A 13254-nucleotide genomic window follows, 5' to 3' on the forward strand; every position below is an offset into this window, starting at 1 on the left:
GCGAAAAGTTAATAAGGCAAGAGTTTCGGAGTTTGTCGAGAATTTGTTTTTACGCATATAGTTTACATTAGAATAGTCATGCTCTTATTAGCTCTATAGTTAAAGCAATGTTTTACCACTTTAAAACGAACTGGCCTTTTGGTCAAAACGCGACCACTGCGTGTCGCTGCATCATGTTGCTCTGTGATCGGTTGGTTCGCCTGCCTTGAGCTTGGTAAAGTGGACGATTATCGATTTAACCGATCAGAAAGAACCAACCAAGCTGCTGGGAATGAGAAATATCCTTTCCACATACAAAACTGTAACGTGAAGGGGAAAAAAAGTGTTAAGATTTCATTACGATCATTTTTATTTAAAACTGTAAGATTAGTTTGCTGAAGCAACAACTCTGCAAAACCCTGCTGGCACCACGGATGTAGTCTCAATGTGTGATGTAAAATGCAAATAAGAAAGGGAAACATAATTACAAATCAAAAGCTTGCTTATATCTTATTTATAAATGATAAACCAAAAAGCTTTGTGCTTAAAGACAGGTATTGATACATTTACCATACAAACTGTCAATTTAAGCAACACATTTTACTTTTTTTTCATTGCAGAAATTTTGACTTGGCACAGCAGGAAAGATACACTTCTAATGATATAATTAGTGATTACAGCCTATTATTTAATTTCCCCCCGCCTTGTGCATGCTGTCTCACTGGTAAAACAGAGCCATCCCTAGTATAATTAGTTACTGCCGTGTCTCTGTTGCTATGACAAGTCAAAATGTCTGCTTTGCAAAAAGTCAGTGTGAAGGCAAGGCAGTTTGTCAGTATAGAACTTTTCATTAGATGTAAACTTGACATGCCTCACATTTAAATGTGCACAGCAACAAATAACATACAATAAAATAAATGAAAGTCACTGTTTATATTCTGCACTGTACAATATTTAATTCATTCATTCATCTTCTGTACCCGCTTATTCCTGTTAAGGGTCGCGGGGGTCTGCTAGAGCCTATCCCAGCTGTCATCGGGCGAGAGGCGGGGGTACACCCTGGACAGGTCGCCAGTCCATTGCAGGGCCAACACAGAGAGACAGACAACCATTCACACTCACATGTATAATATACGGCCAATTTAGAATCACCAATTAACCTAATGAGCATGTCTTTGGATGGTGGGAGGAAGTCAGAGTACCCGAAGAGAACCCACGCAGACACAGGGAGAACATGCAAACTCCAGAAAGGCCCAGTCGGCCCATGGCAGATTTCTTTCTCTAAGGCAGTCCAAATGACATGCTTCAATATGACCTTCATCACCTGAAAGAAACCATTCCTACAAAACATAACTTCTTTTCCCAAGTTAAATTACAGTCTTATTGTAATAGGAAGTTTACTTAGAAGGAAGCAGTTATATCTTTTGTTCTTTGTCTGACAATACAAGCATTGTGATCTTGAATTGAACCACAAGTCCTCCTTATCATTACAGTTTCATTTGTAAATACTTACACATAAATGGTTTAAGAAATGAATGTAGTCTGTTGAGGTGTTTACAACTAAAAGTGTTGGTTTACAGCCTCATGTGCCATGGAACCCCACAGTCTTCAGAAAACTACTAAACAGTTATACGATCACACTGTTTTGCAGATGTACATTTTCTTTCACATTAACACAGTGAGTGGTTGTTCTCGTTTAAACAATACGTGTTAACTGGGTCAGTCAACTGTTGTTTAAGACCTTTTGATGGACTGTGTGTGTGCATGTGTGTTGCATACTTTCAGTTTGAATGAAATTACCAGAAAAACTAATATTCTATTGATGTTGATCCTGTTTGCACAGAGATCATTGGCCATGTATTATTAGTTTATTATGATGTGATTAAAGAGTAAAAATAAGGACCGGATGAAAGGATTTCAGATATTTACTTTAAGACTGGTGCTCTCAATTTGCTGGGCATCCACTCTGTCACTTAGGCTAAAAGCTTCCACTGGAGGGTGCTGCACGCTATTAAAATCCACTATACTATTGTGTTAAAGCCATTATGAAATTAAGTTTTGGTTCAGTATTTTATTTTTTACATAACATTGTAAATGATTTGTTTTTGTTTATGATATAGGGGCCAATCCAAAGAAGATAGAGATAGAGATAGATGAAAGTTTGTCACTATAATCTCTCCAGGCATATTTGAGAATACAGTGTTGGACATGGCTATATTAGGCCTATATTTTTGTATAGCAGCAATCCCTCTTCTATCCAATTTTGTTGTTGTTGTTTAGAGAAAGCAGAGAGACCTTTTTGTCTTCTGAAATGTTTTTAATTTTTCCAGGTGATTATTAGATACATGGCAAACAGGCTGAGCGCAGCTGATTAGATCTTTTCAGACTTACATAAACTTTATTGATCCACAAGGGAAACTGCTTGGTCGTAGTAGCTTAGTTGCAATAAACTAATTTAACACTCTTAAGAACCACGAGTAAAAGAAAGATTAAATAAAATAAATATAAGAAAAATCTACTAAAATAAAATACTATTGGCAAAAAATGTACAGAATTAGCATATGAACAAATGTACACGAAACAGAGACGGAAGAATAGTAAGGTGCAATAGTGTCCATTAACATGAATAACATGGAGTTATCTGTTACAGGTGAGTTGTTGTACAGCTTGACTGAGAATGGTAAGAAAGAAATTCTGTAGCGTTCAGTGTGGGAGCGGAGCTGGATCAGTCTGTTGGAGAATGAGCTCCGCTACACCTCTATTGCCTGGTGTAGTGGATGAGATGGATTGTCCATGATGGAGAGCAGTTTGTCCAGTGTCCTCCTGTCCCTCACTGAGACAAACATATCCAACTCACTGCCAAATAACAAGGGCAGGTGTTAAAATTAAGAGGTCAACGCAAACGGCGACAAGTGGCTCAAAAAACAAACAAAACACATTTAAAGTGGAATAAATAACACCAACGGCCCGTGTCCTGCCTGTTATTGATCGCAAAAGCTATTCCGTATCATCCTGTAATTTTCGCTCTCGCGTTTGGACCTTCCGGCGCACCGTAGCAGTGATGTGGCTCACAAAGTAATCTTCCACGTCACTAGGAAGTAGTGGTGAGCCGAGGGAGACTGCTCGTCAAAGAGAGCTTTTCAGATGTAAATACTGAAAACTGGATATCGAAGGCCACCTCGGAGGATAATAGTCGTGCAGTTCGGTAAGTTATGTAGCTTAATTTTAACCTGCATGAGCGATATTTCCTGTGCTGACCAGTGGTAATTGATAAGACAGCAAGCTAACGTTACTGTCCTCCATTTCATTGCTAGCTTGGGCAAAAGCTAAACTGGTGTTAGCTAACACCCGCTAGTCCGCAATTGACCGTATATTTTGACGTTATTTAACTATCTCTATAGATGGCTAAGCAATGGGTGTTTGCGTTTTAGTGGGATTTGCTTCACAACTGTTCGGTGCTAATGCAGATACACGCCATTTAACGCAGTGACAGCAGCTTCGGTGTACGAAGGTGTGTGCTGCGTGTCAGTCTCTTTACTCGCTTTAACTAAATATTGTAATTTTCGCTCGTTCTCCTTTCATATTAACGACTGATTCGTTTAACAGTGAACAGCAGAAAACTTAAAAGCTGTCCACCGTCATGTCTCCACTTATTCAGACAGCGCAGCAGCAAGTGAGAATATATATATATATATATATATTATAATCGAGACAAACATCCATAATACTGTTTTCAAGCGAACAAGAGCAACTATGTTACCTGCGGCTCCTCGTAATGTCATTGTATATATTTTTTTTCAAATACACCTGATTTTGCCCCATTGCCGATGACTTAATGCAGACAGACGCTAAGTATAATACGGTTGTTCTTTATTAGTAGGACTATCCTCTGACAGCTTTTCAATTGAAAAGAAATGGTTGCCAATGTTCACAGCTGTTTAAAAGTAATCATCAGATGCCCATATCCACAATAAAACTTATACTACATCTACTACAGGGATTATCTCTATATATACACGTAAGATCCTTGAGCTGGGAGTTGCACACGATGAGCTATCATATTTAATTATGTTCTGTAGAAAAAAAAACAAGACCTGTGATTGATACCTGGATGACAGGCCTACGTCTCATATTAAGAGTCCCATTCAAGTTTCCCACTCTTCTGTGTCTGCTGCCAGGGAAAAGTAATGCAGCCTTTAAGTGCTTTAGTCTTAACATAATATGTTTGTAAAGGTTCTTGGTGATCCAGGTTGTGGTATATCCAAGGAAAGCTGAAGGCTCTTTAATATGATGCTGCATTGTGAATTTTGTTCAGTCAATGTGTGTCCTGGATCCCTGCATAGTTTCATTTGCTGCACTTATACTTGTGCACCTGCGTAATTGTTTTTTTGTTTTGTTTTTCCATCAGTTACTAAACCTACTATACCTTCTGTTCTCATAGGTCTTATCCAGTGAGCATCATTCATTGGGATTCTTGTAAGCGGACACAAGCCCAGCAGCAAAATGACAGCTGCAGAGAACGTTTGTTACACTCTCATCAATGTTCCATCCGACTCAGAGCCCCCTTCTGAAGTCAGCCTAAAAGCAGATCTAGGTAACCATTATTATTGTGAACATGCAAAACTAATTTAATTTCTTTGGAGAAAAAAGTGAAAATGATTATAATGTTAACATAATCAGGTGAAGTTTGATATAATTAACACATGATTTATGCAAAAATAATTAACTTTCAACAGAAAAGGGGGAAATCAAGGCAAAGACTGAAGCCCTGAAGAAGGTTATCATCATGATCCTGAATGGTGAGAAGTTACCGGGACTGCTGATGACCATAATTCGCTTTGTGCTGCCACTTCAAGACCACACCATCAAGAAGCTATTGCTGGTTTTCTGGGAAATTGTTCCTAAAACAACTCCAGATGGCAAGCTGCTTCAGGAGATGATCTTGGTCTGTGATGCCTACAGAAAGGTAAACTATCCAACATTTAAAAATACAGTATCTATCATAATAGGGATGTTTATAACAGTAATGAGCTTGTAGGATGCATACAAAATAAGGGATATTTAAAAAAGATTATTACTTCAAATGTTATTGCTTTTTTAAATTTCAGGACTTGCAGCATCCCAATGAGTTCATCCGTGGCTCCACTCTGCGTTTCTTGTGCAAGCTGAAGGAGTCTGAGCTGCTTGAGCCTCTCATGCCAGCAATCCGAGCCTGCCTGGAGCACCGTCACAGTTATGTCCGCCGCAATGCTGTCCTGGCCATTTACACCATCTATAGGTACAACCTCTTAAGCATTTCTTGTTCTGTTGTCATTCCACATAACACTTTTGTTCTGTATTCAACAAGCAAATTATTTTGTTGTAGGAACTTTGAACATCTCATCCCAGATGCCCCAGAGCTGATCCATGATTTTCTTGTCAATGAGAAAGATGCCAGCTGTAAGAGAAATGCCTTCATGATGCTGATTCATGCAGATCAGGTCTGTAGCTTACTGTCGCATTACTCTTAACACATCCATCTTAAAGGCCTAACTTACATCACGTCTTTCACATATTCTTATATTTCAGGATCGAGCTCTGGATTACCTCAGCACATGTATTGACCAAGTTCACACTTTTGGCGACATCCTCCAGCTGGTCATCGTGGAGCTGATTTACAAAGTGAGTCGAGGCTTTCATTACTTCGATTTAATCTTTGTTGCACAAATGCATACGATCGGATGATATTTAACATCTGAGTTTTTGTCTGTTAGGTTTGCCATGCCAACCCTTCTGAGCGCGCCCGTTTCATCCGTTGCATCTACAACTTGCTGCAGTCCTCCAGCCCAGCTGTTAAGTACGAAGCTGCTGGCACTCTTGTAACCCTCTCCAGCGCTCCCACAGCCATTAAGGTACACCATCAAGGTTTTTTTTTAGTGATTGTGTGTATGTCGTAAATGTAGTTTATACAGTGTTGATGCAGGGATGTCTTTGGTCAAGTACACCCCCTAATTCTGTGCTTTGTTGGATTCCAGGCTGCTGCCCAATGTTACATTGATTTGATTATCAAGGAGAGCGACAACAATGTGAAGCTGATTGTTCTCGATCGTCTCATTGAACTGAAGGAACATCCCACTCATGAACGTGTACTCCAGGTACGTAGAATATGGCTGTGGTTAGTTTTAGTTGCAACTACCTTAAGTAAAATATAAGCCCGACAAGCAAAAATAAAAAACTATTAATCATATTTATGATGCAGGGATTTTTGTGTGTGATTATTATTTAAAATAATAGAAAATATGTGACTGGATTTAGTTTAGTTAATATAGTCAGAGATAATATAGTCCAAGTCAGAAAGATCTCAGAAATTGGGAAATGTACTTTACACCTCTAATTGCCACCATTGTTGTTTTTTATACAGGACCTTGTGATGGACATCCTGCGTGTTCTCAGCACTCCTGACCTTGAAGTCAGAAAGAAGACCTTGCAGCTGGCACTGGACCTTGTCTCATCACGCAATGTGGAGGAGGTCTGTTGCATGTGCAGTATAGCCATGTTCTTGTTGATTTATTGTATTCACATTGACAGATGGAGGAAATGGAATGCGATGCAAATATAGTGTCATCTGTCTGGTTTCAGTTGGTGATTGTTTTGAAGAAAGAGGTGATCAAGACAAACAACGTAACTGAACATGAAGACACTGATAAGTACAGGCAGCTTTTGGTGCGCACTCTTCACTCATGCAGCGTACGCTTTCCTGACATGGCGGCCAATGTCATACCTGTGGTGAGTTTCATTTGAAATTCTTCTTAAATTCTTACGTAGTTTCTAACAGACACCCAAAGGTTAAGACTTTGTCTGTGTGTTGCTATGATTTACAGCTGATGGAATTCCTGAGTGACACTAATGAGGCAGCTGCTGCTGATGTGCTGGAGTTTGTGCGGGAGGCCATTCAGAGGTTTGACAACTTGAGACCCCTGATCATTGAGAAGATGCTGGAAGTCTTTCACGCCATAAAAACTGTCAAGTAAGGCTTTGTTGGCATATTTAGGGGTAGAATATGCAGTTAATCTTTTTGTTTTCTCTCCTTGTGGTTATAAAAAGAAGGCCAATGTAAATCAGCAATGCATTAAATCATAATACACGCACTTGCCAATTCATCAGGTACACAAGTGAAAACAAGTGCATTCTAATATAAGAGCACAGCACTAATTCTTAGCTTCATGAAGGTTACTGTATTCAGCATTTGTTTAAAATAACTGAGAGAGCCATTTATTCAGCTTTGTTTTCATTCTGGATGCTTGTAGAACTATTGAATTGTGTTGTACCAACATGTTCCGATTATTTTGACGACCCTTTGTTATCAAGTGGGCTGAGCTAAATAACAGAAACACTTAAATGTTTAATTCAGTCCATTTTAACAATAATACAAACTACATCGTCCAAAATGATCACCCAGATGAATCACCACATTTCTTGCACAGTTTCAACATTATAACATTCATGAAGGGGTTTTAGTGCAGGACTCTTATATTAGAATGTGTTAATTTTCACTAGTGTTGCTAATGTTTTGTCCTATAAGCTGTTTATTCAGTGCTTGCTAATTAGAAGTCAACGTCGCAAGACTGTTTTAGCATACTGCATTGTCTGTTGGATGCTTGCTTTTTTAAAAATGATACAGCTAAAGTGGCTCACGTGAGACGACACAATGGAAAATTTAAGTCATTTACAGTTTACTAACAGGGTCTCTTCTCACAAGGAATATAATTAACAATCTAACAAAAGGATGCACATTAGGGTCAGCCTTGGGTTTTCACAGCTAGTTACTGTTCAAGAGGACTTAAAATGGCATATATTTTTTCTTTGCTAGATATAGGAGTCATGCCATAAGGTCTTATTTCTTAACTGTTTCATAGATCGTGATATGGGCTGTGTTTAATAACAGCACAGGTGTATGTAACTTTTTCCATGTGTGTGACCTTGTTTTGTTTCAGGATTTACAGGGGAGCGCTTTGGATCTTAGGGGAATACTGCAGCACCAAGGACGACATCCAGAGTGTGATGACAGAAGTACGCAGGTCCTTGGGGGAGGTATGTTTCTTCATCTTTGTCAGGATTAAATGTAACACAGTTTTACTCGGTCTGTTCCAACAAATATCTGGTCTATTTTCTTTTTGGACAGATCCCAATTGTAGACAATGAGATAAAGAAAGAAACAGGTGAGGTAAAGCCAGAGGATGAAGTGAGTGCAGCTCCAGCTCAGAAGCTGGTGACAGAGATGGGCACCTACGTGACACAGAGTGCACTCAGCTCCTCCAGACCTTCAAAGAAAGATGAGGACAGGTAAGCTTTACACAATGTTCAAGAATGTCATTTTTAGTCCATAATATTGTCTTGAGTGTGTGGAGTTTTCTGTCCACCTCACTCATTCATTTTGTTACACCAGACCTCCACTCAGAGGCTTCCTCATGGATGGAGACTTCTATGTGGCAGCTTCCCTGGCCACCACACTAACCAAAGTGGCCTTGCGCTATGTTGCTATTGTTCAAGACAAAAAGAAACAAAATGTAAGTTGTCCATTCTTTGTTTCACTAAACGACCATTTGTATCATTTGACTTTCTGCTGCCGTGTCTAATCCTTGCTCTCTTGCTGTCCCACTTTAGTCGTTTGTTGCAGAGGCCATGCTCTTCATGGTCACTGTGCTGCACCTGGGCAAGTCTTCTCTGCCCAAGAAGCCAATTACAGATGATGATGTGGACCGCATCTCGCTCTGCCTGAAGGTCCTGTCAGAGTGTTCACCCCTTATGAATGACATATTCAACAAGGAGTGTCGCAAATCCCTGTCACATATGCTGACCGTCAGACTGGAAGAAGAGAAGTTGTCACAGAAGGTAATGACAATGTCAGCGGACAACACTCACTACTGAACCTCCTGACGTAGCTGAAGCATTATCACACGAAGAGAAGTAGAAGTGACAGTTTTTGATGGCTTTTTTGGGGTCAAACCCACCATGCCATATTTATTTAACATTTATAACCTTAATATGTAACACTGATAAACCAGGGCCCTGGGGTGGTACCTATTTTGTACACATCAAACAGGGTTAGAAACATGTACACCTCTCCCAAAGTAAAACTTCATGTAATGTGCATATCTTTATGGAAACTTTGACCTACACATGCAGACATTTTAGAGACTGTGGTAAAAGATGCTGATGTAGTGGACTGAAGCCATTCATAATACTCTCATGCGTGTCCGTGTGATGAACATACAGGCCACCATTCTTTCTGTATGCTGCGTGATAGGGAAACACCACCTCAGATCATAGACGTTTGAGTCATTATTGTTATTATAGTATATATTTTATTTTTGGGGGACATATGCAACTTTTGTCTTTGTGCACACACACAATATACTGTACATGATGCACCTGGTTTCTTCAGTTCGTCAATCTTGTTACAGATTTTCTCTGTTGTGAGTTAACTATTCCCTCCTAATAATCATCTGTTTGTTATTCTGACCACAGAAAGAGTCGGAGAAACGTAACGTCACAGTGCAGGCAGACGATCCAATCTCCTTCATGCAGCTCACAGCTAAAAATGAAATGACTTCTAAAGAAGACCAGTTCCAGCTCAGCCTGCTGGCTGCCATGGGCAACACCCAGAGGAAGGAGGCTGCTGATCCTCTGGCATCAAAACTCAACAAGGTGCACCGCTGGCTTTGCAGAAATCTTACTATACAAGAAAACTGGAAATTACATTGGGGGAAAAAAGTCACTAATGTTAGAGACAGATTGTAGGCTTTCAGATTACGTTTGTTTGGAGATTGGATGGATTTTATTGCTTTGAAAGAATTCTCATTAATCACTGCAGCGGTCATGCATAAATAATTTAAGACCTTATTTTGGCATTTGCCTCAGAGGATGTTTTATATTGTCCAGTGAGAAAGACAACAGTCACTCCTGTTTGTGTGTTACAAGTAGTTTACCGTCGTTTAATTGTGGAATCTGCCTTTAGGTATTTATTTTATTGGTATACAGGCATTTTTATTTTTATTTTTTTTATCACTCTACAATGCAGCCGAAGACCCTAATAGAAAGTGAAAGATAACTTATACTGATGTAACATTTATATTTCGTGATATTAGAATCAGTAATAATTGATTTTGTCCAATCCAGGTGACCCAGTTGACTGGCTTCTCAGACCCCGTGTATGCTGAGGCCTACGTTCATGTCAACCAGTATGACATTGTGTTGGATGTGCTGGTGGTCAACCAGACCAGTGATACTCTTCAGAACTGCACCCTTGAACTGGCCACTTTAGGTTAGTCTAGTTTATTTTCTGCCTCACTGGACAAATATAATGCTAATTACAAACCAGTCGTGTGTTTCTTTGTCGCACTAAATTGAACTTTTTCAATTCTACAGGGGATCTAAAATTGGTCGAGAAGCCTTCACCTCTGACTCTGGCTCCACATGATTTTGCTAACATCAAGGCCAATGTTAAGGTGGCTTCTACTGAGAATGGCATTATATTCGGGAACATTGGTAAGAGAATCCCTCTGTGTCAATTTCACATTGTAATTCAGCTTGTGGTTGTTTTTGTTCTCTGCATGCATGTTTTCTTATTTGTGGGAATCTCTGACTCCTCCTCTTTAGTCTACGATGTGTCGGGGGCTGCTAGCGACAGAAACTGCGTTGTCCTCAGTGACATCCACATTGACATCATGGACTACATCCAGCCAGCCTCTTGCACTGATGCAGAATTCAGACAGATGTGGGCAGAGTTTGAGTGGGAAAACAAGGTAAACTATTACGACCATTTCCTAAAAACTACAAAGTGGAAAATAAAGTTCAAGTTGATTCAATACATAAACAATGATATTTAGGAAGTGAACTTTAAAACATAGGAAAAATGAGCATTGAAAATTGTTCTTCCTCTACTGTAGGTGACAGTAAACACCAACATCACTGATCTGAACGAGTACCTCCAACATATCCTCAAGTCCACCAACATGAAGTGTCTGACTCCTGAAAAGGTTGGTATGAGACTCATCAGTTATTTTCTTGTTGAATTACATATTAGTAAATTGGAGTGTAAGCAGAAGTCTTCACCACACCCTTCTTTATTAGATGAATGTGTCAATACAGTGCTGTAGATGTTGTAGAGTATTCTCAATTCTCCTCTTTCTTTCTTATAAACCAGGCACTGTCTGGCTTCTGCGGCTTCATGGCTGCCAACCTTTATGCTCGTTCTATCTTTGGAGAAGATGCCCTGGCTAATGTCAGCATCGAGAAACCCATCCACCTGGGGCCCGAGGCACCTGTCAACGGACACATACGCATTAGAGCCAAAAGTCAGGTGGGTCACAGCTGCCGCATCATGAACCCTTATGAAACTGAGAAGTAAAGGCAAAGCTGAATTTATTTGCCTTCAGTTCAGGCGATGCCGACAATTTGTCATTTTGCAGGACAGCAACCTGATACCTTATTGAAAGAATTGGACTTACAGGAAAAGAAAAGTGAACGCCTGGAATAACCCATTAGATCCTGATGTTGCACTAAACCCTCATGTTGTTAACAATAGATCTTGGATGTTTACATGCAGTGTCTTTTGCAATAACCCTTCTTCCTTTGTTCCACAGGGGATGGCCCTGAGCCTGGGAGACAAGATCAACCTCTCTCAAAAGAAGGCAAATGTCTGAAACAGCTGCTGTTCTGTTGTCTCTCATCTTACTGCCTTTTCGTCCTAGCAAATTAAGAACTCTATATGGTCAGTTGCTTCTCTGCTCTTTTTTTTTTTTTTTTACATGACCTATTTCTGGAAACTACAATCTCGCAGTGATCTTTCCCTGTCCTGTTTAATTTTCAATAAACATATATATTAAAATAATGACAAAACTGAGTGTGAATGCTGTTTTCGTTGAGTGATAACCACTCATTAAATACCTGTTTGAAGGCACTGTTTGAATTGTCTTGGAAAGTTGCGCTGTGTAAACTTGGCATGTGTCGCAGTAGATTTTTAGTAAAGGATTTCAAAGTTCTTCTTATTCTTAGAAGTGGTTGTGCCTCAAAGTGAAAGGACTCCTTCCTGCACTTCCTACTGTGTCCGGCTTCATAGCTCTCGGCTCTAATTAGAATTCCTCAGATGTCTCTTGTGATACCTCGCCCAGTGTGAAACTGATTGGAATTTGTTCTGTCAGCACCTCTAAACTGACAGTGTCATGAGGAAAACACAAAAATACATAAATGTCCCAGATAAGGACTTGATACCTTTTGATGTAGGGGGAAAATTCATATTTTTATGATTTCAAATGTAATTTCTTATATATGTCTTTTTTTTAATCATGACTGTGATAATGAGATGGAGATGGATTAGTGTTGGCACAGTAGACCTGCGTACTCTACTTGCCCTCCTGTTTATAATTAATGAGTAAAGGGACATTTCTGAGAATGGGCCAGATTAAAGGGTCACAACCCTGGTCATACATTTACAATATCTGTGAAATTTGCCCCTCCAGGGGGCTGGATAAAGGCCAAAAGGTGGCTTTGAGTTCAGACCTTCAGCTGTGAAAATAAACAGTTGGATATCTGGCAGCACTGTGGAGGTCCAACTACTGTGTGCAGCCTCTTTGGAGGTGGATGTTCCTCGCAATCATGACAATCATGGGTAAATCCTATAATGTGCGGTCTGAACATTGGTGTTTATGTAATGATGTTTCAATTTTGACAAGCTTGTATTATATTTAATTCATTGAATTCACTCATGTTTGTATGGGGATTTGTTCTGTGGTTTTGGTGACTATAATATTTTGCTTCTATGACTTCAGTACATTTCTTTATGTATCTGTAGTTTTACTGTGATGTTTTTGTAGTAGTTTTTTTTTTTTTTTTTTACAAAACTACAACCGTTAACCACCTCGTCCTCAGTACTTTAAAACCACACAGATATGACTTTTGTAACAATACCAATATAAATAGGAATAATAAGTATATGAACAACAGAAACCAATTAACTATTTACGCCAAAGTGCAGTTTCACACTTACCCTCTCTCGACACTAGGTGGCGCCACACGTACCAAAGCAGAGAGTGTGACGGTGCACAGTTTACTTAAAGGCAGAGTAGAGGGATTTGTCACGGCTTGCTGTATAATTAACACGGTGGAAATGTAAGTCAAGCTTTTACACACTCAAGCAAAGTCTTATTTCGGACTCACTGTCTTCGGACTATTTCCTAGGGTTGTCGGTCAAAGTGACAAAAAAAAAAAACAGTTCGTGCTCACCTGGGTGATGCC

General features: G+C 39.6%; 1 protein-coding gene across 1 annotated transcript; it reads left to right on the top strand.

Moving 5' to 3' along the window:
* The first annotated feature begins 3052 nt into the window (after positions 1 to 3052).
* On the top strand, positions 3053 to 12722 carry copb1 (COPI coat complex subunit beta 1). Its single transcript, XM_084541513.1, has 22 exons — positions 3053 to 3184; positions 4421 to 4573; positions 4716 to 4945; positions 5088 to 5257; positions 5345 to 5459; positions 5548 to 5640; positions 5733 to 5870; positions 5994 to 6113; positions 6380 to 6487; positions 6598 to 6744; positions 6840 to 6985; positions 7953 to 8049; positions 8141 to 8301; positions 8405 to 8525; positions 8623 to 8850; positions 9487 to 9666; positions 10138 to 10282; positions 10387 to 10506; positions 10618 to 10763; positions 10908 to 10997; positions 11165 to 11320; positions 11604 to 12722. Exons 2-22 carry the CDS (start codon positions 4483 to 4485, stop codon positions 11661 to 11663), a joined length of 2862 nt encoding a protein of 953 aa, XP_084397639.1. The 5' UTR covers positions 3053 to 3184; positions 4421 to 4482; the 3' UTR covers positions 11664 to 12722.
* Positions 12723 to 13254: the final 532 nt, after the last annotated feature.

The sequence above is a fragment of the Chelon labrosus genome, assembly GCF_963514085.1.
Source record: "Chelon labrosus genome assembly, chromosome: 3".
Classification (NCBI taxonomy): domain Eukaryota; kingdom Metazoa; phylum Chordata; class Actinopteri; order Mugiliformes; family Mugilidae; genus Chelon; species Chelon labrosus.

Bases quoted from the DNA above. Each gene is read 5' to 3' on its own strand.
- copb1 (XM_084541513.1), top strand. From the start codon at position 4,483: ATGACAGCTGCAGAGAACGTTTGTTACACTCTCATCAATGTTCCATCC. The intron at 6,745-6,839 runs GTGAGTTTCATT...TATGATTTACAG, and splicing joins CGGCCAATGTCATACCTGTG to CTGATGGAATTCCTGAGTGA. The intron at 10,998-11,164 runs GTTGGTATGAGA...CTTATAAACCAG, and splicing joins AGTGTCTGACTCCTGAAAAG to GCACTGTCTGGCTTCTGCGG.